Below are 27724 nucleotides of genomic sequence, written 5' to 3'. Positions count from 1 at the left end.
GAGATCCAAGGCATGAGAATGTGAAGCAATATTTCCTGACTAAGTTATCTCCAAGTGGAATGGGCAACTGGAGGAAATAGTGGGTACCTTCTGTCTTCCATCCCAAGGATATTGTAAAGGAGTTTAATTATTAAGGATGGGTTGGATTAGATAATCTCTAAATGTCATATTCCACTGAGAGAGTCAGGCCTCTGTTTGACTCTAGTGAGCTTGGGGGGTTAGGGGTAGGAGCAGAGATCATCCCAGTAGTGAGGACGGCCCAGATGTATCCACCTTGAATAGAGGAACACAACACACACACACACACACACACACACACACACACACACACACACACACCACAGTGGGAGGAGAAACTGTGGGGAAAGGCTCCCAATGGCAGTCCAGTCTGCCAGAATCTCCCTAGTGCTGCACATGCCCAGAGTCACCACAATGCAGAACACTTCAGTGAGGGAAGGAGTGGCCAGTGTATTCCATAAACAGCAGTGAGTTTTGGGGGGGGGAACTCCTTGAGGAGTTTTTTAGGCTCAGAAGCACATAGCTGCTTCCCAACAGCTGCTGCTGCAATGGGAGGTGGCTAGGGTTTGACTTTTTTAAAAAGAGGCTCCAGGTTGGTACCCTGGGGCACTTTGAGTTCCAGGCCCTCATACAGCAGCCCCTGCAGCTGCCAAGACCTGAACAATAGACAGCTCCTGGTTGCTGCTTGCCTAGTAGACATTAACCAAGGCAAACATATTGGGAGGGACCGGTTGGCCAGCCCATGGCCTATTTACTGATAGAAGAGCTATATGTCTGAGGGGCTAATGGGAAAGGGCTTATGGGGAAAGCTCCATTGTAGAACTTCATCTCTTGGGGAAGGAACAGAGAGGAGACAGGCAGTGTAGGGGAAGAGTGGGGCTTCTGCTTTTGTGGCAGAGAATGTAATCCTAATTGGAGTCCTTTTTCATGAGATGGGCAGGCCTCGATAGGGAGAGGATGCTTGCCTCACTGTTCATTTTGAGAGGTTGCCTGGCAAATCCTCTTCTATCCTATTTGGAGAGAGAAGATGATGCAGTGGAAATGAAAAATGACTGCATCACGATGATGATGACAGAAATAGGGTTCCACAGCCAGACTTATTCCCCCTTCCTGAAGATATCAAGATGGGTATTATCAGTTCAATGCAGGTATTGTGTTCCCCTAGCCACAGCCCAGCTGCCCAAGTTCTATAGACTTAGCAGATTGTTCAAGGAAAGACAGAGACTTGAGGCTGGCAGTTTAATTCTGCTTTATTCCTGGATTCTTGAGAGCCTCAGCCTAATCTATTTTCCAAACACAAAAATGCAGTTAATTCAGCCAATCCCTTCTCCTCCCCTTTGACAAAATTTACTCTTTGGTAAAACGGTGAAGCATTCTAAATGCAAATGCCAACAGGGAAGAAAAGGCAGACATCTCATCAGGTGCCCTTGGGCCCCATGACATGCTGGGATTTGTGTATGGACTTATTTAAGCAGCGGAGGTTAGTGGAGCTACTGAGAAGCCCCCACCCCTTTTTTTCTTCTTCTTCTTTCTTCTGCAGAAATTACTCATATTTTAAAATCAGGACTCCAGCTTGGAGAGACAAAGGCAGAGAGGGAATGTGATTGACATCTGTAAAATCAGTTAGGAAACCAGAGACTTTGCCAAATCCCTGAGACCCCCTTGAAGCTTGAAGGGCTGAGAATAGGACAGTAAGAGGCATTATTGCTCCATGCAGCAGATAGAAAAGCTATAGAACTCATTTTCCCTAAGACGTTGCTCAGGCTGAATCATAATGGGATATGTTTGCAATCACAGTTCTTATTTCTCTAATGCCGTAATCATGTTTCTCATTCTCTAGTGGTATCTGGCTTCTACCTTCTGTGGAAGAAGGTTGTAGGAGAAGGACTACAAGAAGAAAGGCTTGAGCCGAATAAGGAGATGAAAGATGCGCAGGTGAGTGGGGATGGAATTTGGACCGGACTGGTCAGAGACCAAAGACTGAATTTAATTTAGGGAAGGGAGATTTGGAGAAATTTAGAAGGAATTGAGGAACATTTTAAGAATGATCTCCAAATGCTAATTCTACTTCCAGTTTCAAGGAGTGGAAATCAGAGGAGGAATTAGATCAAGATAGATCAAGGAGGATTAAGGAGACTGAAAAGAAAGAGTGGCAAAGAGAAGAAAAAGGAGAAGGTAAACGGCAAGGCAACGCAAGTAAGAGAAGGTAATGGAAGAAATTAGCGGATCAAGCAAATCAGTAGAGTGAATTGGGAAGTGGGATAAATTAAAGAAACATCTGGGATGTTGACACCAAGTGGGAAGTAGAATATCACCATGGTGTTGAGATTAAGATAAGGAAGTGGGGTAGGGCCGTCAAATTTACTAACTGATAATAATAGGTTGCATAAGTCTTAATGAGGTGAATTTATCTCTTAAGGAGGTAAGGTGTAATCATCCACAAGCAGATAAAATAAAAGAAAACAAGGCTAACAATCTCAATCTCTGTGAAAAGCAGGATATATTTTCCGATCACTTGAAAGGAGCATGTGATGTTTGTATTTCTGCCATATCCCATCCTCCTAGAAGAAAAGGTTAAATGACTGAAGGAATGCCTCAAAGAACTTTACCTCCTAATGGGGAAAAATAATATATAAGAGAGTCTGGAAAAGAAATAAGATGTGGCATGGTATGGAAATGGCTGAGAAGGGCCATGGAGGCCTGATGCCAGGAAAAAAATCCAGTCTATCCAGAGTCCAGTGTCTCATGGACAGAGTCCAGAGTTCCATGGTGGGGTGGGAGGAATAATAGGGATAATGGCCAAAGCAGATGTACCATAGGGTGGAAATGACTGAGAAATGACATGGAGGCCTGATTCTAAGCAAGAGAGGGCAAAATCTGACCTATCAAAGACAACTGTCCAGGGGTAAAATTCAAGGTTTCAATGGGAGGGAGATGGGACAGATGGCTGCAGTGAAGGTAGCATAGGGTAGAGATGATTAGGAAACATAAAAGAATGTAATATGAGGAGGAAGGAAAATAAAAGGCACATTGTATACTGAGAGCTAAAATCAAAACCAAGAAACTTGAAGAGAATGTTCTGGGGGTAGAAACAGTGGTTTGTTCTACAAGCAAGTATGTACTGGATAGATATATAGATGCTGTCTGCAGTGAGATTTCATGCGGTAAGGGACAGGAGTAGAAGGAAAGGGCATCAGAGACTGGTTATTCTCGGCTCCAGATACTGAAGCAGCTGTTTATTGACCTAATTAAAACAATAGAGGGGTCTGCTATCTTCCTGAGACATAAATCCAAGTCATAGCAGAGAAGTGTCCAAGACATCCAAATGGATGATTCACTTCTGGTGATTCGTGTGGGCACAAATGTTATTATCAGAAGGAACACCCGAAGTATTGCTGAGGATTACAGAGTCCTAGGCAGGAAGCCGAATATCATAGGTAATGCATTTATCATCGCTGTCAACTGAAGGCAAGAGTTATAGAAGAGGAAAACACAATTATCAGCTAGTTAAGATGGTATTGTTTTAGAATGGGACTTAGATTTCTGGGCTATGGCTTAAAAAAGAGGCTCCCGGCAAAGAGTGCACTTAGCAAAAGTGGCTAAAAATTTACATTCTAGGTATCTTGCAAATCTAAGCAAAATTCCATTAAACTAGGAAGAGTGGGGAATAGAGAAAACTCCACATGTTTCCAGTAAGCAAGATACAATAGAGTAGGTACGATGAAGGAAGAGGAGGAGTTGAGACATCCAAGAGTTCACGGGAGACAAAATATAGGAAAGAAACCAGTGGAAAACAAAACAAAACAAAAGCCCAAACTCATGGCCTGAGAAGTCTATACACAGATGTTCAGATTTTAGGCAACAAGCAAGAGCTTGAGGTCTTAAGGCACTGGATGTGATAAAATTCGTGATTAGGATATAGCTTTGGATGCTTGGTTATACTTTAAAATAATTAGGATAGGTAAAAGGAGGTATGAGTAGTAACATTGGATATTTTTTTCTTAATAATAAAATAAATTTTTTATTAAAGATTTTTATTTACAGAACATATGCATGGATAATTTTTCAACATTGACCCTTGCAAAACCTTCTGTTCCAGATTTTCCCTTCCTTTCCCCTACCCCTTCCCTAGATAGCAGGTAATCCAATACATGTTAAATATGTTAAAATATATGTAACATTGCATATTAAGAAAGAATACTTTTGTGAGGAATCCCACGAACTAGAAGCATGGTGGAAAGTATCAGAGGGAGATATAGAATCGCTTTTTTTGTCAGCAAAGTATACTACACAGTGTCTAAACTGAAAGAGGAAAGAGATGAACACTTTAGGGAACAGATCATAAGGTTGACACATACTGCAGCAGTGATGGGATACTTTAACTTTCCCAACATCTAGTAAAGTTCTCTACCAAAAGCATAGGAGCTAATCTCCTCCCAATTCACTTTACTAATCATTTTGTCCTTCAAAAGGTGGAGGAACTACAAGGGGAAACTCTATACTAGATTTTGTTCTCATTAAGAGGAAGAAACTAGTTGTTGGGGTAGAGATGATTCAAACCTTGAAGGAAGTCACTTCTTTTTAATTGAGTCTATGATAGGGGAGAAGGAAGTCGGACACAGATTGATGTGAATCTAGAGACTCTGGGAAAGCAGACTTCAAGGGATTTAGAGGAAGGAGAGGTAGAATCCCAAGAAACAAAAAGGCTTCCAAATCGGCAGAGAAGGGAGGGAAAACTCTCAAGAATGCAATTCTGAAGATGTGAAGGGAAACAATTTCAACGAAGAGGAAAAACGAGAGTTGTCTGAAGAGACTGATATGGATAAAGAGGGAACTCAACAGACAGTTTTAACAGCAGATACAGATGGTGGAAGAAAATCAACAAAATGGCTCACAGGGAATTGATCGACAAGCTTAGTAAAGAAATAATTGGAAAGCTCCTAATTACTCTTGATGAAATAATAAATAAGAGTTTATTAGGCATCTACTAGGTGCTAGGAACATGAATGCCTTCAAGAAACATTCATTGGGGGAAGATAACTGCCACACACACACACACACACACACACACACGCAATTTGTACACAATTCACCAATGGTAATTTTGGAGGGGAGTGGCCTTAGCAGAAGAGAGAACCAGCTTTGAAGGAGTCTACAGATTCTAAGAGACAGAGGTGAAGAGAAAGGGAAGGCCAGGAATGGGGAATAGGCTCTCTGAAGGCACAGAGATGAAATATGGGTTTGGGCAGAGAGTATGTGGAGAGGAGTCACATACAATAAGTCTGGTCACTGGGACCATGTAAGTTACATCTTTAGGTGAGGATTAATGGGTTTTAGGGAGTAGGGATGTTTCCCATGGAGAAAAGAAGACTCATGGGTGGAGTTAATAGCTGTGTTCAATTATTTGAAAGACTGTGATGAGGAAAGAGGGATTGGACCTGTTCTGTTTGGCCCCAAAGGACAGAATCAGGCGCAATGGGAAAGTTACACCATTTAGGCATGGTGCCAGGAAAACTTCCCTAAAATGGGAGCTGTCCAAAAGTGGGCTGGGCTACCTCAGTGGCTTCTCCGAACCTCATCAGAGGTTGTCAAGGAGGGTTTGCATGACCACTTGACAGGTACTTACTTTTTTTTTTCAACTAACCAGCAGTTATTTCCTCTCTTGTTTATCACCTCTCCCAACCTTAAAAAACAAAACAAAAACACCCATGTAGCAATGCACAATCGAGCAAAACAAATTTCCATATTAGCCATGTGCAAAACTGTGTGCTTCATTTCCCACTCTGAGGCCATCACCTCTTGAGCAGGGAGTGGGCAGCATGCTTCATCATCTGTCTCCTGGAATCATGAATGGTCATGGAAGTGATCAGAATGAACACGTATATTATAATGGGAATGTATGGGCTGGACTAGATAGATGGCTGTGGAAGGCCGTTCCAGCTATGAAATTCTGGGCTTTGATGCTTTAAAGCTTGTGAAGTACTTTCCTCATAACAACTTTCCCCTCTTCTGAGAAGCAGGTAATGGGAATACTTTTATCCCCATTTTATAGATGAGAAAACTGAGGCACAGAGGGGGTTAGTCATTTGCCCAGATTCATACAGTTAGGGAATGTCAGAACTGAGAGAGAAATCCCAGTTTTCTGACTCCGAGTCTAGTCTGACTCTGCCCTTAAACTAGATTGTTACTAGATTTATGAAAAGTTTAGAGAAAAGCATGATGGGTATTAAGGGAGAGAGATTGGGCTGGGTCAGAAGGCAAAAATTAAAATGCTGAAATTTAGACAAGACACTTGCCTCTTGGTGCCCCAGATAACTCTCAAGATTAGAAATTCCAGGCATGTTGTTGCTGCATCTAGTCCTGATCTACACCAATGAAATTACAGATCCAGATGAGAGACAGACAGACACAGAGAAATAGACAAAGAGACAGGCAGAGAGACAGAGATAGATGAGGAGAAGAGAAGGGCAGAGAGAGAAAGAGATTGAGAAAGAGAGAGAGAGGAGAAAGACAGAAGTGAGAGAGAGACAGACAGAAAGGGAGAGAGAGAGAGGAGAGAGACAGAAGTTAGAGAGACACAGAAAGGGAGAGAGAGAGAAAGACATGAACACAGAAAGAAGGAGGCAGGAGAGAGATTGAGAAAGAAAGATAGAAGGAAAGACAGAAGGGGAGAGGGAGAGAGAGAAAAAAAGGGGCAGAAGAGAGAGAGAATGATAGTGATTAAGAAAGAGAAAGAAAAGAGAGATGGAGGAAGAAAGAGAGAGACAGAGGGAAACACACAGAGAAGAGAGACAGAGATGGAAGGGAGAGAGACACACAGAGAGAAGACAAAAAGAAACACAGAAAGGGGAGGAGAGAGAAAAAGATTAAGAAAGAAAAATAGGGGCAGCTAGATGGTGCAGTAGACAGAGGGTGGTTAGAAGAACTTGAGTTTAACTCCAACCTCAGATACTTAACACTTCGCACTTTCTAACTATGTGACCCTGAGCAAGTCATTTAACCCCAATTACTTTGCCAAAAAAAAGACAGAGGGGAGAGAGGGAGAGACAGACCAAAACAAAAGAGAGGAGACAGATAAAGTCAGACACACAGAGACAGAGGGAAAGAGAAACACACACAGAAACAGAGAGAAGAAAGGAGAGAAGGAGAAGGAGGGAGAGAAGGAGGGAGAAGAGAGAAAAACCAAGTGTAAGAAGAATGAAATAGAGAGGGGAGGAGAGAAAGGCATAGAGAAACAGAGTAAGAGAGAGAGGGAAGAGGAAAGAGAGAAAAAGAAAAAAGAGGAAGAAACAAGAAAATAAGGGAGAAAAATAAAGGAAGAAGAAAAAGGAAGGAAGGACCCAAAGAAAGAAATGTTGGCATTTCTTCTAAATTTTTCAGGTTGATGTTGAGGAAAACAATCTTTGTGATCCACTATTAAGCAGCGGGCAGCCAAGGGTTAAGGGTTAGCTACAGAGCCTAGCATATTTAATGTCCTCCCATAGTTTTGGCAAGCCTGGGGCATGCTCATGCTCTGAGGAAATATAATTGAAAGTGCAGACCATAATGGTAAAAGCAGAAATGGGCATGGAAGCTCATAACTGCTCTGCTTATGTTTCACAGGGTTGATGTTTGTTTAAAAAATTGTAATAAAAAGGTAGCTTGGGAAAAAGTCACTATTAACCACCTTTCTCGTACACTAACAATAGACCAGTGAAAATGAATGTCCTTAAGGATGCTCCCCCCCATAGCCCTGCAGAATTCTAAGATGCTTCCTAAATTAACCAAGAGAGAAGTGATTAGAATGGGGCAGTCTGGATTTAACCAGCCCCAAGGAGTGATGGCTGACAGGAACCAGATACAAACTCATGTTAACAGCAAAGAAAGAAATTGCTTCTAGGCAGTCTCCTTTGTCAACTGGTATCGGCCCCATCTCTCCTTAAAGCAAAAGTTCTTAACTTGAGTTTTAAGTATCTGGATAACTATTTCAATTTAATTGGTTTGCTTCATGATCCTGTGTATTTTGTACATTTAAAAACTTTATTCTAAGAAGAGGCCCATGAGCTTCACAAGACTATTCAAGGAGTCCAGGACCCAAAACAGGTTAAGATATGGATAGAAGGGTTCATCTCATCAGAGGTGAGAAGGGAACACAAGCGGGCTCAACCAGAGTTCTGGGTTGACCAAAACCCAAGGGACATCTCTTCTGTCCTTTTGACAAGTTTGGAAGACTGAAGAAGGAATAAGACAATTTAATATTCTCTTTTGATCTTGACATCTTCCACCCCTCAGAATTAAAGAGATTCTTTGGTTTGTTTCACCATTTTGTTCTCTTGATGAACTCACTTGCCTCAATAATGGAAAGCCAAGGTGAGAAAGAGTTAGAAGCGTGTTCAGCACATTCAGATCAGGAGGTGAGCTTAGCCATATGCTTATTTCCATCATTGTGACTGTTTGCTGGCAAGGAATGAGAAACATTTAGGGCTTGTGCATATTCTAATCTGTCCTTGCTTTCTCAACCTGTTTACCTCTATGGAGACTGCTGGATGAAATGGCGGCTGGAGGGCATGATCTGGAGTCAGAAAAACTGGAGGACAAGACCTGCCTCAGTCACTTAACATCTTTTAGCCTCAGTTTCCTCATCTGTAAAAGTACAGATAATAATAGCACTTTCTCCTTAAGTTGTTAACAGAGTCAAATGAGAAAATGTTAGGGTTTGCAAAGCTTAAAGTGCTTTATAAAATGCTAGATATTGTTATTATTATATGACATCAAGCAAGCTAGGACTTTCTATCTTAACCTCAGCTCTTAACTCTATGAAAGGTTGCAGAATCCTTGCCTTGCCTCTTTAATAAGAGAAGTGGAGGGGTAAAGGGAGGAAACTAGTATTTAGTAATTAGATCGGCATACATTCTGTATACTTTGGAAAGGCTATGCAAATAAATACTCAAGAGTTGTGTTCTCAACTGTGTCTAGCATTGGGTTGTAGAGGCACACACAAAGTATCTATCGTGAGTAATGACTGGGTTTGGGTTTTGTTTTCTTCAGCCATGACTGGCTTTGGGTTTTGTTTTCTTCAGCCATGACCGAGCTTTGGGGTTTTGTTTTATTCAGCTATGACCGGAGTTTGGGTTTTGTTTTATTCAGCCATGACTGGAGTTTGGGGTTTTGTTTTATTCAGCCATGACCGGAGTTTGGGTTTTGTTTTATTCAGCCATGACCAGAGTTTGGGTTTTGTTTTATTCAGTCACAACTGGGCTTTGGAGTTTTTTTTTTTTTTGTTTGTTTAGTCATGACTGGGTTTGGGGTTTTGTTTTATTCTTTTACTTCCCACTCTGTACCTTTATCCTTCATTTTTTTTTATAAACCAAGGATGCTTAATCATTTCTCCTTCTCTATGGAAATCAAGTGCTTGTCAAAGGCTCCCTGCTCTAAGCAACCTTCGCAGTCATTCCTCCCCCACTCAACTGAAAAGGCATTTTTTTCTCACTGTGTGGCTAACTCTTTCTCTCTCTTCTCTTCTTCTCTCTCTTCCCTCCCCCTCCCCAACTTCTCTGTCTCTCTCTCCCCCTTCCCCTCCAATTCCTCTTCCTTTGTGTGTGTGTCTCTCTCTCTTTTTCTCTTTCTTCCCTCTCCAACCTCTCTTTCTCTTTTTCTCTCTTCCTTTCCCCCCTCTTTCTGTGTATCTCTTTCTTTTTCTCTCTCCCTTTTAGCCTTCCCACCTCTCTCTCTCTGCCTTTTTCTCTCTCCCCTTTCCTCCTCCAACCTCTCTCTCCCTCCCTTCCCCCCTCTCTTTCTCACTCACTCATTCACACAAACACACACACACACACATACATACACACACATATTTTTCTGGCCCTTTTTTTTCTTAATAGATGCTTAATAAACACTTTTCCCATTTGGAGTTCTTTGTGTCCATGTCTTCCCTTCCCATTAGACTGTCAAACTCCTAGGCAGGGATCAGGATGTATTCATCTTTTTTATACCCCTGGATGTATTCATCTTTGTATATACCCTCTATAGCACTGGGCCTTTTGCATATTGTACGAGCTTAATAAACACCTGTCAAATGAATAATAATAACAACTCCCATTTCTATAGCACTTATAGCTTTACAAACCCCTTCCTTATAACCCCTGGGAAGTAGACAGAACAAGAGTTCTCATTCTCATTTTCAGATGAGAACCTGAGGCTCAGAAAAGGTTAAGTGACTTGCCAAGAATTATAGAGCATTGTCTGAACTGGGTTATCAATCTCAGTCTTCCGACTTCACAATCTGGTACAGGGATTCTTAACCTGATCGGTGAACATCAACACACATCCATCCATCCATCTAATACTTTTGAATGGAAGAATTGAATGAATGGAAATGAATTCTGAAACCTTTCTCTCACTGATTTGTACTTCCAAGTACAAAGCCTAAGAAGGCATCTGGAGCTTGCATTCTAGTGGAAAAGTCTTTGAAAGCCTAGTCAGCTCTCTACCATGAGGGAGAATATCATTACATAAAATCTCTGCCTTTCTAACTTCTTCAACAATTTATAAGTAGTTTATGTTTCTTCCTTCCTTCCTTTCTTCCTTCCTTCCTTCCTTCCTTCCTTCCTTCCTTCCTTCCTTCCTTCCTTCCTTTCCCCCTCCTTCCCTCTATCCCTCCTTCCCTTTCCCTCCCTCCTTCCCTCCTTCCCTCCTTTCTTCCTTTCCTTTTTTCCTTTCTTAAAAAAAACAAAACAAAACCCAAAAGACAGATACATCAGAGAGTAATTTATTCACACTGAGAAATACTTGTTAATGTTACAGATGGATTGACATTTAGGACTTATATAACCAGCTCCTTTTCTGCATGTTAATAAAATTTAATTCAATACAAGTTTTCAGAAGCACATCCATGAGAGCTGGTGTGGAAGAGGAAAAAGGAAGGCATATTGACTAACTCTAGTCAGGGAACCTGAGTTCAAACTCTGCCTCTAAAGTTTTCTGGACCTGACCTTCCTCTTCTGTAAATAGAGATATATAGGGGAAGGGTTGGCTTAGATGGCCTTTGAGATCCCTTACACTTATCTATAATGTGACCATGAGCATGTCTTACTCCCTCCCTGGGCCTCAGTTTCCTCTTCTGTAAAATTAAAGACTGGCATAAATGGCCTCTGAGGTACGTTCCAGCTCCTAGATCTAGCTTGTGCATGTGACCTGGGGTGTGTGTGAGCTTGGGCAAGTGACTTCTCTCTAGGCCTCCCTTTCCACTTTTGCCACGGCGGGGGGTTGGATTATGTGTTCACTGAGGGCCCTTCTAGTTCCATATCTAGTATCTTATAACTAAGCTTGGGCATGTGTGGGTTGGAGTGTGTTTGTAAGCTGGGGAAAGTGACTTCTCCCTAGGCCTCAGTTTCCACCTCTGCCCCAGCAGGGGTTTGGACCAGATGTTCCCTGATGGCCCATCAGTTATAGATTGAGAACATTTGATATGAGTTTGGGCGTATGTGAGCAGGGGAGTATGAGTTTGGGCATGTGTGATCTTGGGTGTGTGTGAGCTTGGGCAAATGATGTCTCTCCAAGCCTCAGTTTCCACCTCTGACACAGCACAGCTTTAGATTAGATGTTCGCTAACAGCCCTTCAAATTTTAGAGCTAGAATCTTATATGTGAAGTTGGGCATTTGTGTGCTTGGGCTTATGGTAGTTTGTGTGTGTGTGTGAGCCTAGGCGTTTGTAAACTTGGGCAAGAGACTTCTCTCTGGTCCTCGGGTTCAACCTCTGCCACAGATGGAGTTGGACTAAATGTTCAGTAAGGACCATTCCAGTTCTCGATCAAATATCTCATATGTAAGCTTAGGCATTTGTGAGCTGGGTCATAAATTATTTTACGTGCGTGTGTGTATGATCTTGGGTGTGTGTGAGTTTGGACAAGGGTCTTCTTTCTATGCCTGGGTTTCCACTTATTCCAGAGCAGGAGTTGGAATAAATGTTCACTGAGGGCTCTATCAGTTTTAGAGCTGGGATCTTATGTGTGAGCATGGGTGTTCGTTTGTGAGATTGGGCTTATGTTAGTTTGTGCATGTGTAAACCTGATTATGTGAGCTTGGGCAAATTGCCTTCCCTCTAGGTCTCAATTTCCACCTCTGTCACAGCTGGGGATTGGACTAGATGTTCACTGATGGACCTTCCAGTTCTAGATCTAGAACATTTTATGTAGGCTTGGGCAAATAACTGCTCTCTAGGCCTCCCTTTCCACCTCAATCACAGCAGGGGGGTTGGACTAAGTGTTTGCTGAGGGCCCTTCTAATTCTAGATCTAGTATCTTATATGTGAGCTTGGGCATCTGTGAGCTTTGGCGTGTGTATGAATTTGGCCGTGTGTGAGCTTGGACAAGTTACTTCTATCTAGGTCTCAGTATCTTCTGCCACAGCAGGGGGTGGGACTAGATATTCTCTGGGGGCCCTTCCAGTGCTAGATCAAGTATCTTATATGTACGCTTAGGTGTTTGTGAATTGGTGTGTAAGTTGTGCGTGTGTGATCTTGGATGTGAGAGAGCTGGGACAAGAAACTTCTCTTTCAGCCTCCATTTCTACCTTAGCCACAGCAGGGGTTTGGACTACATATTCCCTGAGGAGCGTTCCAATTATAGATCTAGAACCTTTTATATGAGCTTGGTTGTGAGCCTGACCGTGTGAGAAATTGAGCAAGTTAACATCTATGTTTCAGGTTCCACCTCTGCCACAGCAGGGGGCTGGAATAGATGTTTTCTGTGGGCCCTTCCAGTTCTAGATCTGGGATCTTATAGGTGAGGTTGGGTCTGTGTAAGCTGGGGCATAGGTGAGCTTGTGTGTGTGCTAATTTGGTTGTGAGTGAGCACAAGTTAAATCTCTCGATGTCTCATTTTCCTCCTCTGCCACAGCAGGGGACTGGACTAGATGTCTGCTGAGGTCCCTTCTAGTTCTAGATCTGGGAACTTATATGTGAGCTTGGGCATCTGTGAGCTGGGGTGTGGGTAAGTTTGGCCACATGCAAGCTTGGACAAGTTACTTCTCTCTAGGTCTCGGTATTACCCCCTGCTGCGGCAGGGTGTGGGACAAGATATTCTCTGGGGGCCCTTCAAGTTCTAGATCTAAGATCTTATATGTGAGATTGTGTGTGTATGAGCCTGTGACTCACTCTGTGGGCATGTGACTTCTCTCTAAGCCCATTTTCCACGTCTGCAACACCAGGAGGTTGGACTTGATGTTCATTGAGGGCCCTTCCAGTTCTAGATAAAGCATCTCAAATGTGTGCTTGAGTCTTTGTGAGCTGAGGTGTAAATTACTTCCTGCATGTGTGATCTTGGGTATGTGTGAGCTTGGGCAAGTGACTTCTCTGTAGGCCTCGGGTTCAACCTCTACCACAGCATAGGGTTGGTCTGTTTGCTGTGAGCCATTCTAGTTAAAGAACTAGTATATATTTGACTTTGGGCCTGTGAGAGCAGGGGTGTGAGAGGTTGGGGGTATGAGAGGATGGGCCCGTGAGAGCAGGGGCACGTGAGTTTGGGCCTGTGTGAACAGGGATGTGAGAGGTTAGGGGTGTAAGAGGTTGGGCCTGTGTGAGGAGGGGCATGTGAGCAGGGTCATGTGAGTTTGGGGCACGTGAGTTTGGGCCTGTGTGAGCAGGGGGTATGAGAGTTTGGGCCTGTGAGAGCAGGGGTGTGTGAGGTTGGGCCTGTGTGAGCAGGGGTGTGTGAGGTTGGGCCTGTGTGAGGAGGGGGTACATGAGTTTGGGCCTGTGTGAGCAGGGGTGTGTGAGGTTGGGCCTGTGAGAGCAGGGGTGTGTGAGGTTGGGCCTGTGAGAGCAGGGGTGTGTGAGTTTGGGCCTGTGTGAGCAGGGGGTATGAGAGTTTGGGCCTGTGAGAGCAGGGGTGTGTGAGGTTGGGCCTGTGTGAGCAGGGGGTATGAGAGTTTGGGCCTGTGAGAGCAGGGGTGTGTGAGGTTGGGCCTGTGTGAGCAGGGGTGTGTGAGGTTGGGCCTGTGTGAGGAGGGGGTACATGAGTTTGGGCCTGTGAGAGCAGGGGTGTGTGAGTTTGGGCCTGTGTGAGCAGGGGTGTGTGAGGTTGGGCCTGTGAGAGCAGGGGGTACATGAGTTTGGGCCTGTGAGAGCAGGGGTGTGTGAGTTTGGGCCTGTGTGAGCAGGGGTGTGTGAGGTTGGGCCTGTGAGAGCAGGGGGTACATGAGTTTGGGCCTGTGAGAGCAGGGGTGTGTGAGGTTGGGCCTGTGTGAACAGGGATGTGAGAGGTTAGGGGTGTAAGAGGTTGGGCCTGTGTGAGGAGGGGCATGTGAGCAGGGTCATGTGAGTTTGGGGCACGTGAGTTTGGGCCTGTGTGAGCAGGGGGTATGAGAGTTTGGGCCTGTGAGAGCAGGGGTGTGTGAGGTTGGGCCTGTGTGAGCAGGGGTGTGTGAGGTTGGGCCTGTGTGAGGAGGGGGTACATGAGTTTGGGCCTGTGAGAGCAGGGGTGTGTGAGGTTGGGCCTGTGAGAGCAGGGGTGTGTGAGTTTGGCCTGTGTGAGCAGGGGGTATGAGAGTTTGGGCCTGTGAGAGCAGGGGTGTGTGAGGTTGGGCCTGTGTGAGCAGGGGGTATGAGAGTTTGGGCCTGTGAGAGCAGGGGTGTGTGAGGTTGGGCCTGTGTGAGCAGGGGTGTGTGAGGTTGGGCCTGTGTGAGGAGGGGGTACATGAGTTTGGGCCTGTGAGAGCAGGGGTGTGTGAGTTTGGGCCTGTGTGAGCAGGGGTGTGTGAGGTTGGGCCTGTGAGAGCAGGGGGTACATGAGTTTGGCCTGTGAGAGCAGGGGTGTGTGAGTTTGGGCCTGTGTGAGCAGGGGTGTGTGAGTTGGGCCTGTGAGAGCAGGGGGTACATGAGTTTGGGCCTGTGAGAGCAGGGGTGTGAGGTTGGGCCTGTGTGAACAGGGATGTGAGAGGTTAGGGGTGTAAGAGGTTGGGCCTGTGTGAGGAGGGGCATGTGAGCAGGGTCATGTGAGTTTGGGGCACGTGAGTTTGGGCTGTGTGAGCAGGGGGTATGAGAGTTTGGGCCTGTGAGAGCAGGGGTGTGTGAGGTTGGGCCTGTGTGAGCAGGGGTGTGTGAGGTTGGGCCTGTGTGAGGAGGGGGTACATGAGTTTGGGCCTGTGAGAGCAGGGGTGTGTGAGGTTGGGCCTGTGTGAACAGGGATGTGAGAGGTTAGGGGTGTAAGAGGTTGGGCCTGTGTGAGGAGGGGCATGTGAGCAGGGTCATGTGAGTTTGGGGCACGTGAGTTTGGGCCTGTGTGAGCAGGGGGTATGAGAGTTTGGGCCTGTGAGAGCAGGGGTGTGTGAGGTTGGGCCTGTGTGAGCAGGGGTGTGTGAGGTTGGGCCTGTGTGAGGAGGGGGTATGAGAGTTTGGGCCTGTGAGAGCAGGGGTGTGAGGTTGGGCCTGTGTGAGCAGGGGTGTGTGAGGTTGGGCCTGTGTGAGGAGGGGGTACATGAGTTTGGGCCTGTGAGAGCAGGGGTGTGTGAGTTTGGGCCTGTGAGCAGGGGTGTGTGAGGTTGGGCCTGTGAGAGCAGGGGGTACATGAGTTTGGGCCTGTGAGAGCAGGGGTGTGTGAGTTTGGGCCTGTGTGAGCAGGGGTGTGTGAGGTTGGGCCTGTGAGAGCAGGGGGTACATGAGTTTGGGCCTGTGAGAGCAGGGGTGTGTGAGGTTGGGCCTGTGAGAGCAGGGGTGTGTGAGGTTGGGCCTGTGAGAGCAGGGGTGTGTGAGGTTGGGTCTGTGTGAGCAGGGGTGTGTGAGGTTGGGCCTGTGAGAGCAGGGGTGTGTGAGTTTGGGCCTGTGAGAGCAGGGGTGTGTGAGGTTGGGCCTGTGAGAGCAGGGGTGTGTGAGGTTGGGTCTGTGTGAGCAGGGGTGTGTGAGGTTGGGCCTGTGAGAGCAGGGGTGTGTGAGGTTGGGCCTGTGAGAGCAGGGGTGTGTGAGGTTGGGCCTGTGAGAGCAGGGGTGTGTGAGGTTGGCCTGTGAGAGCAGGGGTGTGTGAGGTTGGGCCTGTGAGAGCAGGGGTGTGTGAGGTTGGGCCTGTGAGAGCAGGGGTGTGAGGTTGGGCCTGTGAGAGCAGGGGTGTGTGAGGTTGGGCCTGTGTGAGCAGGGGATACATGAGTTTGGGCCTGTGAGAGCAGGGGTGTGTGAGGTTGGGCCTGTGAGAGCAGGGGTGTGTGCGGTTGGGCCTGTGTGAGCAGGGGATACATGAGTTTGGGCCTGTGAGAGCAGGGGTGTGTGAGGTTGGGCCTGTGAGAGCAGGGGGTACATGAGTTTGGGCCTGTGAGAGCAGGGGATACATGAGTTTGGGCCTGTGAGAGCAGGGGGTGTATGAGGTTGGGCCTGTGTGAGCAGGGGTGTGTGAGGTTGGGCCTGTGAGGAGGGGGTACATGAGTTTGGGCCTGTGAGAGCAGGGGTGTGTGAGGTTGGGCCTGTGAGAGCAGGGGGTACATGAGTTTGGGCCTGTGAGAGCAGGGGTGTGTGAGGTTGGGCCTGTGAGAGCAGGGGTGTGTGAGGTTGGGCCTGTGAGAGCAGGGGTGTGTGAGGTTGGGCCTGTGTGAGCAGGGGATACATGAGTTTGGGCCTGTGAGAGCAGGGGTGTGTGAGGTTGGGCCTGTGAGAGCAGGGGTGTGAGGTTGGGCCTGTGTGAGCAGGGGATACATGAGTTTGGGCCTGTGAGAGCAGGGGTGTGTGAGGTTGGGCCTGTGAGAGCAGGGGGTACATGAGTTTGGGCCTGTGAGAGCAGGGGTGTGTGAGGTTGGGCCTGTGAGAGCAGGGGTGTGAGGTTGGGCCTGTGTGAGCAGGGGATACATGAGTTTGGGCCTGTGAGAGCAGGGGGTGTATGAGGTTGGGCCTGTGTGAGCAGGGGTGTGTGAGGTTGGGCCTGTGAGGAGGGGGTACATGAGTTTGGCCTGTGAGAGCAGGGGTGTGTGAGGTTGGGCCTGTGAGAGCAGGGGGTACATGAGTTTGGGCCTGTGAGAGCAGGGGTGTGTGAGGTTGGGCCTGTGAGAGCAGGGGTGTGTGAGGTTGGGCCTGTGAGAGCAGGGGTGTGTGAGGTTGGGCCTGTGAGAATAGGGGCATATGGGTTGGGGCATCTGAGCCTGCCTCATCTTATATGAGGCTTATATGACATCTTGAGCAAGTGAATTCTCTCTAGGCCTCAGGTTCTGCCTCTGCCACAGCAAGGGGTTGGACTAGATGTTTGCTAAGGGCCCTACCAGTTCTAGATCCAGCATCTTTTTTGTGAGCTTGGATGTGGCTGAGTTTGTTCAAGTGTAACCTGGGGCATGTGTGAGCTTCAGAGCTAAACAATCTGGTTCAAGTGCTACCTCTGACACTGTAGTCGTGGGCGCTCTGGCCAAGTCAATTAACTCTTTCTACTTTGGAAATCTAAGTTTTTGAAGTCTGTTTTTGAAGTAAGTTCCATCATCTAGGGAATAACACCTATAAAAATCCCAGAGTGGGCCCAGTCTCAGGCTATCTATAGTCAACCTGGGCAGGAGTGCTAAAATCAGTGTTTTATCCCCTGCTGACTATAGGATAAAAGTAATCTAAACATGTGAATTACACAGAACTTGCCCCTGCCATTACAAAGATTTCAACACATCACACTTGTTTTTAATTTCACATCTGCCATTTGGAGGGTGCAACCATGAAGTTTTTTCACGTTTGGATGTTTTTCTTCGATGAAATGCTTGCTCCTATTTTGGTGATCTCCGGCGGTATTTTCTTAGTGTGTTTTTACATTGAAGCCATGTCGGGGGTGTTGTTACCTTCGATGGCATCTTTCTCCTTGTGAGCTTGCAGAACTGCCATAGCTTCACTTATTTTAGAATAGACACATTCGGGAGAATGGCTTCTTTCTCCTTGTGAGCCTGCAGAACTGCCATAGCTTCACTTATTTTCGAACGGAGACATTCGGGAGAATTAAGCATACAAAGAATCTCCGAATTTTGTCTATCCAATAACATTCCTGTGATCTTTCCAGCCAGGGTAGGATGTAGATCCTGAATCAGTGGAAACAGCCTTTCCCCAAGTACCCGTTTTTGTGGTTGAGGAAAGGCAGTTGATGTTGAAGGTATTGCAGGTTCTTGCCCTGGCAGGTGTGCAACCAATTGACGGGTCAGTGTGGGAATTTGACGGGTCAGTGTGGGAATATGTGGTGGTATACCAAGAAATTGGTGATTGTAGCTAGCACCAGTGTATTTATACTGCTGAGCTGAGCGTAACGTTGGGATAAATGTAGTCCCTGGGGGACACAGAGGTCTCAATGTGTGCAGTGGGGAATTAATCCTTTGAGTTGTTATCCTTCTTGAAATCCGTGAAGTTGACATATGTGAAGTCGACATCAGCGATGTTGACACATGTGAAGTTGATACAAGTGATGTTGACACATGCGAAGTCGACACAAGTGATGTTGACATATGTGAAGTCGACACAAGTGATGTTGACATATGTGAAGTCGACAATAGTGATGTTGACATATGTGAAGTCGACATCACTGATGTTGACATCGGTGACTTTGACAATGAAGTTCTTGACATCTGTGAAGTTGACTGTAGGGGACCAAAAGGTGATCTACAGAATTTTGGTCGCATAGGTCCTGTAATGGTCTGGAAAGAGTGGGATCTCACACGCTGGGCAGACCAGTGTGGGCTTGATCTTAGCTGAGCAAAGTGGTTGGGAGGATAGTATGCTCCCCGGTTCTGGCTTTGTGTTAGAGGTGTAAAAAAATAACGAGAAGAAGCTCCTGCCCGGTATGGGCCTAGCATGGGACTGGCTGTGGATCTTATGCGTGCCATCCTCTGAACGTACTGGTTGGCGAGATGGGCTTTACGTTCCTCTTTTCGTTGGGCTAAAGCGACATACAATGGCTTACTTGCTACAAGTCTACCGTTCATTTCCGTAACTGCTGTGGTGGCTTCTTCTGGAGCAGAGAAACATACAAAACCAAAACCTTTGGACCTACCGTTATTCATCATTACTTTGGCACTGGTGATCGTTCCAAATGATGAAAATTCTTTTCTCAAATTTTCATCATCAATATCATCATCAAGGTTTTTGATATAAAGATTAACACCTTGGTATCTGACAATTCTATTTTGTTTTAGTTGTTCAAAATGGCGTTGAAGTTGTGTTTGTCGCTCTAGTTTTTTCTGAGCCCGCCCAGCATAGATTTGTCTTCCGTTGAGCTCCTTGCCATTCATGTTATCAATAGCGTTCTGTGCATCTTCATGTTTCTGGAAGTTGACAAATCCGAAACCTTTTGATCTTCCACAGTCATCCCTCATCACTTTTACACTAAGTGTAGGTCCAAATTTTTCAAAGATCTTACTCAGCCTTTCCTCATCCATATCCTCTCCAAAGTTCTTGATGTATACATTGGTGAATTCTCTGGTTTGTGCTCCAAGTTCAGATTCTCGATCTTTACGGGATTTGAAATGACCAACGAATATTTTGAGATCATTCAGAAGTATCCCATTCATTTTCTGAATTGCTCTCTCGGCAGATTCTCGATGTTCAAAATGCACAAAACCGTAGCCTTTGGAACCGTTGTCATCAGTAATCACCTTGCAGGATAGGATGTTGCCAAAGCTGGAGAACGCGTCATGTAGAGATTTGTTGTTGATGGACTTTTCCAGGTTTTTAACAAAAACGTTGCCTATGCCACTTTTCCGGAGAGATGGATCTCGTTGGGACCACATGAGACGGACAGGTTTACCTTTGATGATATAAAGATTCATGGCAGTCATCACCCTTTCTGCATCAGCCAAGTGCTGGAAGTTCACGTAAGCATATCCCAGGGAGCGGCGGGTGACCGCGTCTCGGCACACGCGGATAGACAAGATAGGACCTGCTGGGCTGAACTTCTCGTACAACATAGCCTCCGTCACCTCATGATGAAGGTCTCCCACGTAGAGGGATGCCATCGTGGAGTTGGGACTGTTCGGAACATTAGGTACATGTTGAGATGTCAGAATGCCCAGGGCACGACAGATAATATACTTAGGCCAATCCCCAATATAACCCTCCCCCCTCACTCATTGGGGGGCCAGCACCCACGTAGAGCACTGCCATCAGGGAGTTGGGACTGTTTGGAACATGAGGTACATTGAGATTTCAGAATGCCCAGGGTACAGATAATAACAAATCAGGCCAATTCCCAATATGACCCTTCCCCCCCTCACCCTTTGTGGGGCCAGCACCCACATAGAGCACTGCCTTTGGGGAGTTGGGACTGTTCGGAACGTTAGGTACATTGAGATCTCAGAATACCCAGGGCACAGATAATATACTCAGGCTAATTCCCATATAATCCTCCCCTTACCCTTTAGGGGGCCAGACCCACATAGAGCACTGCCTTTGGGGAGTTGGGACTGTTTCTAACGTGAGGTACATTGAGATCAGAATACCCAGGGCACAGATGATATACTCAGGCCAATCCCTAATATAACCCTTCCCCCTCACCCTTTGGGGGGCCAGCACCCATGTAGAATGCTGCCTTTGGGGAGTTGGGACTGTCTGGAACATGAGGTACACTGAAATCTCAGAATACCCAGGGCACAGATAATATACTCAGGCCAATCCCTAATATAATCCCCCCCTCACCCTTTGGGGGGCCAGACCCACATAGAACACTGCCTTTGGGGAGTTGGGACTGTTTGGAACGTGAGGTACATTGAGATCAGAATACCCAGGGCACAGATAATATACTCAGGCCAATCCCTAATATAACCCTTCCCCCCCTCACCCATTGGGGGGCCAGCACCCATGTAGAATGCTGCCTTTGGGGAGTTGGGACTGTCTGGAACATGAGGTACACTGAGATCTCAGAATACCCAGGGCACAGATAATATACTCAGGCTAATTCCCATATAATCCTCCCCTTACCCTTTAGGGGGCCAGCACCCACATAGAGCACTGCCTTTGGGGAGTTGGGACTGTTCGGAACGTTAGGTACATTGAGATCTCAGAATACCCAGGGCACAGATGATATACTCAGGCCAATCCCTAATATAACCCTTCCCCCCCTCACCCATTGGGGGGCCAACACCCATGTAGAATGCTGCCTTTGGGGAGTTGGGACTGTTTGGAACATGAGGTACACTGAGATCTCAGAATACCCAGGGCACAGATAATACATTCAGGCCAATCGCCAATATGACCCTTCCCCCTCACCCTTTGGGGGGCCAGCACCCATGTAGAATGCTGCCTTTGGGGAGTTGGGACTGTTTGGGACGTGAGGTACATTGAGATCTCAGAATACCCAGGGCACAGATAATATACTCAGGCCAATCCCTAATATAACCCTTCCCCCCTCACCCTTTGGGGGGCCAGCACCCATGTAGAATGATGCCTTTGGGGAGTTGGGACTGTTTGGAACGTGAGGTACACTGAGATCTCAGAATACCCAGGGCACAGATAATACATTCAGGCCAATCGCCAATATGACCCTTCCCCCTCATCCTTTGGGGGGCCAGCACCCATGTAGAATGCTGCCTTTGGGGAGTTGGGACTGTCTGGAACATGAGGTACACTGAGATCTCAGAATACCCAGGGCACAGATAATATACTCAGGCTAATTCCCATATAATCCTCCCCTTACCCTTTAGGGGGCCAGACCCACATAGAGCACTGCCTTTGGGGAGTTGGGACTGTTCGGAACGTTAGGTACATTGAGATCTCAGAATACCCAGGGCACAGATGATATACTCAGGCCAATCCCTAATATAACCCTTCCCCCCTCACCCATTGGGGGGCCAACACCCATGTAGAATGCTGCCTTTGGGGAGTTGGGACTGTTTGGAACATGAGGTACACTGAGATCTCAGAATACCCAGGGCACAGATAATACATTCAGGCCAATCGCCAATATGACCCTTCCCCCTCACCCTTTGGGGGGCCAGCACCCATGTAGAATGCTGCCTTTGGGGAGTTGGGACTGTTTGGGACGTGAGGTACATTGAGATCTCAGAATACCCAGGGCACAGATAATATACTCAGGCCAATCCCTAATATAATCCCCCCTCACCCTTTGGGGGGCCAGACCCACATAGAACACTGCCTTTGGGGAGTTGGGACTGTTTGGAACGTGAGGTACACTGAGATCTCAGAATAACCCAGGGCACAGATAATATACTCAGGCCAATCCCCAATATAATCCCCCTTCACCCATTGGGGGGCCAGCACCCATGTAGAATGCTGCCTTTGGGGAGTTGGGACTGTTTGGAACGTGAGGTACACTGAGATCTTAGAATACCCAGGGCACAGATAATATACTCAGGCCAATCCCTAATATAACCCTTCCCCCCTCACCCTTTGGGGGGCCAGCACCCATGTAGAATGATGCCTTTGGGGAGTTGGGACTGTTTGGAACGTGAGGTACACTGAGATCTCAGAATACCCAGGGCACAGATAATACATTCAGGCCAATCGCCAATATGACCCTTCCCCCTCATCCTTTGGGGGGCCAGCACCCATGTAGAATGATGCCTTTGGGGAGTTGGGACTGTCTGGAACATGAGGTACACTGAGATCTCAGAATACCCAGGGCACAGATAATATACTCAGGCCAATCCCTAATATAATCCTCCCCCCTCACCCTTTGGGGGGCCAGCACCCATGTAGAATGATGCCTTTGGGGAGTTGGGACTGTTTGGAACATGAGGTACACTGAGATCTTAGAATAACCCAGGGCACAGATAATATACTCAGGCCAATCCCCAATATAATCCCCCTTCACCCATTGGGGGGCCAGCACCCATGTAGAATGCTGCCTTTGGGGAGTTGGGACTGTTTGGAACGTGAGGTACACTGAGATCTTAGAATACCCAGGGCACAGATAATACATTCAGGCCAATCGCCAATATAACCCTTCCCCTTCACCCTTTGGGGGGCCAGCACCCATGTAGAATGCTGCCTTTGGGGAGTTGGGACTGTCTGGAACATGAGGTACACTGAAATCTCAGAATACCCAGGGCACAGATAATATACTCAGGCCAATCCCTAATATAATCCCCCCCTCACCCTTTGGGGGGCCAGACCCACATAGAACACTGCCTTTGGGGAGTTGGGACTGTTTGGAACGTGAGGTACACTGAGATCTTAGAATACCCAGGGCACAGATAATATACTCAGGCCAATCCCTAATATAACCCTTCCCCCTCACCCTTTGGGGGCCAGCACCCATGTAGAATGATGCCTTTGGGGAGTTGGGACTGTTTGGAACGTGAGGTACACTGAGATCTCAGAATACCCAGGGCACAGATAATACATTCAGGCCAATCGCCAATATGACCCTTCCCCCTCACCCTTTGGGGGGCCAGCACCCATGTAGAATGCTGCCTTTGGGGAGTTGGGACTGTTTGGAACATGAGGTACACTGAGATCTCAGAATACCCAGGGCACAGATAATACATTCAGGCCAATCGCCAATATGACCCTCCCCCTCACCCTTTGGGGGCCAGCACCCATGTAGAATGCTGCCTTTGGGGAGTTGGGACTGTTTGGGACGTGAGGTACATTGAGATCTCAGAATACCCAGGGCACAGATAATATACTCAGGCCAATCCCTAATATAATCCCCCCTCACCCTTTGGGGGGCCAGACCCACATAGAACACTGCCTTTGGGGAGTTGGGACTGTTTGGAACGTGAGGTACACTGAGATCTCAGAATAACCCAGGGCACAGATAATATACTCAGGCCAATCCCCAATATAATCCCCCTTCACCCATTGGGGGGCCAGCACCCATGTAGAATGCTGCCTTTGGGGAGTTGGGACTGTTTGGAACGTGAGGTACACTGAGATCTTAGAATACCCAGGGCACAGATAATATACTCAGGCCAATCCCTAATATAACCCTTCCCCCCTCACCCTTTGGGGGGCCAGCACCCATGTAGAATGATGCCTTTGGGGAGTTGGGACTGTTTGGAACGTGAGGTACACTGAGATCTCAGAATACCCAGGGCACAGATAATACATTCAGGCCAATCGCCAATATGACCCTTCCCCCTCATCCTTTGGGGGGCCAGCACCCATGTAGAATGATGCCTTTGGGGAGTTGGGACTGTCTGGAACATGAGGTACACTGAGATCTCAGAATACCCAGGGCACAGATAATATACTCAGGCCAATCCCTAATATAATCCTTCCCCCCTCACCCTTTGGGGGGCCAGCACCCATGTAGAATGATGCCTTTGGGGAGTTGGGACTGTTTGGAACATGAGGTACACTGAGATCTTAGAATAACCCAGGGCACAGATAATATACTCAGGCCAATCCCCAATATAATCCCCCTTCACCCATTGGGGGGCCAGCACCCATGTAGAATGCTGCCTTTGGGGAGTTGGGACTGTTTGGAACGTGAGGTACACTGAGATCTTAGAATACCAGGGCACAGATAATACATTCAGGCCAATCGCCAATATAACCCTTCCCCTTCACCCTTTGGGGGCCAGCACCCATGTAGAATGCTGCCTTTGGGGAGTTGGGACTGTCTGGAACATGAGGTACACTGAAATCTCAGAATACCCAGGGCACAGATAATATACTCAGGCCAATCCCTAATATAATCCCCCCCTCACCCTTTGGGGGGCCAGACCCACATAGAACACTGCCTTTGGGGAGTTGGGACTGTTTGGAACGTGAGGTACACTGAGATCTTAGAATACCCAGGGCACAGATAATATACTCAGGCCAATCCCTAATATAACCCTTCCCCCCTCACCCTTTGGGGCCAGCACCCATGTAGAATGATGCCTTTGGGGAGTTGGGACTGTTTGGAACGTGAGGTACACTGAGATCTCAGAATACCCAGGGCACAGATAATACATTCAGGCCAATCGCCAATATGACCCTTCCCCCTCACCCTTTGGGGGGCCAGCACCCATGTAGAATGCTGCCTTTGGGGAGTTGGGACTGTTTGGAATGTGAGGTACACTAAGATCTTAGAATACCCAGGGCACAGATAATATACTCAGGCCAATCCCTAATATAACCCTTCCCCCCCCTCACCCATTGGGGGGCCAGCACCCATGTAGAATGATGCCTTTGGGGAGTTGGGACTGTTTGGAACGTGAGGTACACTGAGATCTTAGAATACCCAGGGCACAGATAATACATTCAGGCCAATCGCCAATATAACCCTTCCCCTTCACCCTTTGGGGGGCCAGCACCCATGTAGAATGCTGCCTTTGGGGAGTTGGGACTGTCTGGAACATGAGGTACACTGAAATCTCAGAATACCCAGGGCACAGATAATATACTCAGGCCAATCCCTAATATAATCCCCCCCTCACCCTTTGGGGGGCCAGACCCACATAGAACACTGCCTTTGGGGAGTTGGGACTGTTTGGAACGTGAGGTACACTGAGATCTTAGAATACCCAGGGCACAGATAATATACTCAGGCCAATCCCTAATATAACCCTTCCCCCCCCTCACCCATTGGGGGGCCAGCACCCATGTAGAATGATGCCTTTGGGGAGTTGGGACTGTTTGGAACGTGAGGTACACTGAGATCTTAGAATACCCAGGGCACAGATAATACATTCAGGCCAATCGCCAATATAACCCTTCCCCTTCACCCTTTGGGGGGCCAGCACCCATGTAGAATGCTGCCTTTGGGGAGTTGGGACTGTCTGGAACATGAGGTACACTGAAATCTCAGAATACCCAGGGCACAGATAATATACTCAGGCCAATCCCTAATATAATCCCCCCCTCACCCTTTGGGGGGCCAGACCCACATAGAACACTGCCTTTGGGGAGTTGGGACTGTTTGGAACGTGAGGTACACTGAGATCTTAGAATACCCAGGGCACAGATAATATACTCAGGCCAATCCCTAATATAACCCTTCCCCCCTCACCCTTTGGGGCCAGCACCCATGTAGAATGATGCCTTTGGGGAGTTGGGACTGTTTGGAACGTGAGGTACACTGAGATCTCAGAATACCCAGGGCACAGATAATACATTCAGGCCAATCGCCAATATGACCCTTCCCCCTCACCCTTTGGGGGGCCAGCACCCATGTAGAATGATGCTTTGGGGAGTTGGGACTGTTTGGAATGTGAGGTACACTAAGATCTTAGAATACCCAGGGCACAGATAATATACTCAGGCCAATCCCTAATATAACCCTTCCCCCCCCTCACCCATTGGGGGGCCAGCACCCATGTAGAATGATGCCTTTGGGGAGTTGGGACTGTTTGGGACGTGAGGTACATTGAGATCTCAGAATACCCAGGGCACAGATAATATACTCAGGCCAATCCCCAATATAATCCCCCCTCACCCTTTGGGGGGCCAGACCCACATAGAACACTGCCTTTGGGGAGTTGGGACTGTTTGGAACGTGAGGTACACTAAGATCTTAGAATACCCAGGGCACAGATAATATACTCAGGCCAATCCCTAATATAACCCTTCCCCCCCTCACCCATTGGGGGGCCAGCACCCATGTAGAATGCTGCCTTTGGGGAGTTGGGACTGTTTGGGACGTGAGGTACATTGAGATCTCAGAATACCCAGGGCACAGATAATATACTCAGGCCAATCCCCAATATAATCCCCCTTCACCCCTTGGGGGGCCAACTGCCTGGGGAAGGCAGGCTACCCTTTGGTTACTACGAAAAATCAAAGATTTACCCCAAAGTCTCCACCCAGTGGCTGATCTTGGGCCGAAGCCGCAGCAGTAAAGACGGAGGTGAAGGCGGCTGCCGTGGTGGCAGCGGCCACGGCCGCGGTGGCGGTGTCCGGCTCGGCTCCCAGGGTACTCGGGTCTCACGCCTTGATGTCACTGTGGAAAAAGGAGTGAGGAGAGGGTACACCCCTGAGTGAGGAAAGATCAGATACGGTAGAAAACTTGTCAGCCTTCGCGGGCGCGGCGGTCTATAGTGGCTGTGAGGAAAGGAAGGGCAGTGGAACGGCTGGCCCTAAGTGTGTGTGCTGAGGGGGGGGGGCAGGGGCGGGCTGAGGGGGGGGCGGGGGCGGGGGTAGGGGGGGTAGGGTGGGGAGCGGGGGAGGGGTTGTTGTGAGGGGCAGGTCCTGGAGGGGAAGGACGCTGAGTGCCCTGAGCGCACCCTTTTTATAGGCTCAGCGGGGGAGCGTGTCATAGAAGGAAGGGCATCACAACGGGCCTGCATTGCCAAGACAACGGTGTGTCAAGGATTGTAAACAGGCAGGTTTGCCCTTCCCCCAACCCATCCAAAGTCTTGATTAATGGATCTTTGCCTTCTCTCTAGTTGGATTATGTCCTCTATATTATAGTATAAAGACATAGAACTAGAGCTAGAAGGAACTTCAGAGGCCACTCAGTCCCATTTCCGATTTTGCAGATGAAAAAAACAGACCCAGGGAGGTGAAATGACTTGACCATAGTTATAAAAGGCCTTTTTAGTTGTCTTTGTATTTCTCAGACTTGTCTTTACATTAAAGTACCACACACGAGCCATTTAATTGTTCCCCTTTTGTAGAACATTCAGATTATCCCTAGTATTGTGCAAATGAATAACTACACTCTAGAGATCTTTGAATAAATCAATTTAAAAAGAAAAAAATAGACACTTTCAGAGTAGCTATCCAACAAGGGCATTATGGAGTTAACTTCTGTTCATGATGTGTCCCATTCTGCCCCCAAAAAGATTTTCAAAGTGAAATTTCACTGCCAGTGAATGATTGTGTAGTCCTTTCTCCACCATGCTGCCAATTTCA

The 27724-nt window shown here is 47.4% G+C and overlaps 1 protein-coding gene and 1 long non-coding RNA gene across 2 annotated transcripts in view; one reads left to right on the top strand and one right to left on the bottom strand.

Moving 5' to 3' along the window:
• Positions 1-27724, top strand: part of LOC127542607 (uncharacterized) — a 76953-nt gene that overhangs the window by 36965 nt on the left and 12264 nt on the right. The window contains exon 2 of the long non-coding RNA XR_007948760.1: positions 1859-1953. This is a non-coding gene — a long non-coding RNA (uncharacterized LOC127542607). The remainder of the gene's footprint in view (positions 1-1858; positions 1954-27724) is intronic.
• LOC127542606 (polyadenylate-binding protein 4-like) lies at positions 17612-19953 on the bottom strand. The gene has a single exon (XM_051968340.1). The coding sequence runs from the start codon at positions 19936-19938 to the stop codon at positions 17833-17835; it is 2106 nt and encodes a 701-aa protein (XP_051824300.1). The 5' UTR covers positions 19939-19953; the 3' UTR covers positions 17612-17832.

This window comes from Antechinus flavipes, chromosome X, assembly GCF_016432865.1.
Source record: "Antechinus flavipes isolate AdamAnt ecotype Samford, QLD, Australia chromosome X, AdamAnt_v2, whole genome shotgun sequence".
Classification (NCBI taxonomy): Eukaryota; Metazoa; Chordata; class Mammalia; order Dasyuromorphia; family Dasyuridae; genus Antechinus; species Antechinus flavipes.
The sequence above is the reverse complement of the archived record's forward strand: the minus strand, read 5'-3'. Positions and strand labels throughout refer to the sequence as shown.

Coding starts and splice junctions, on each gene's coding strand:
- LOC127542606 (XM_051968340.1), bottom strand. CDS start 19,938: ATGGCATCCCTCTACGTGGGAGACCTTCATCATGAGGTGACGGAGGCT.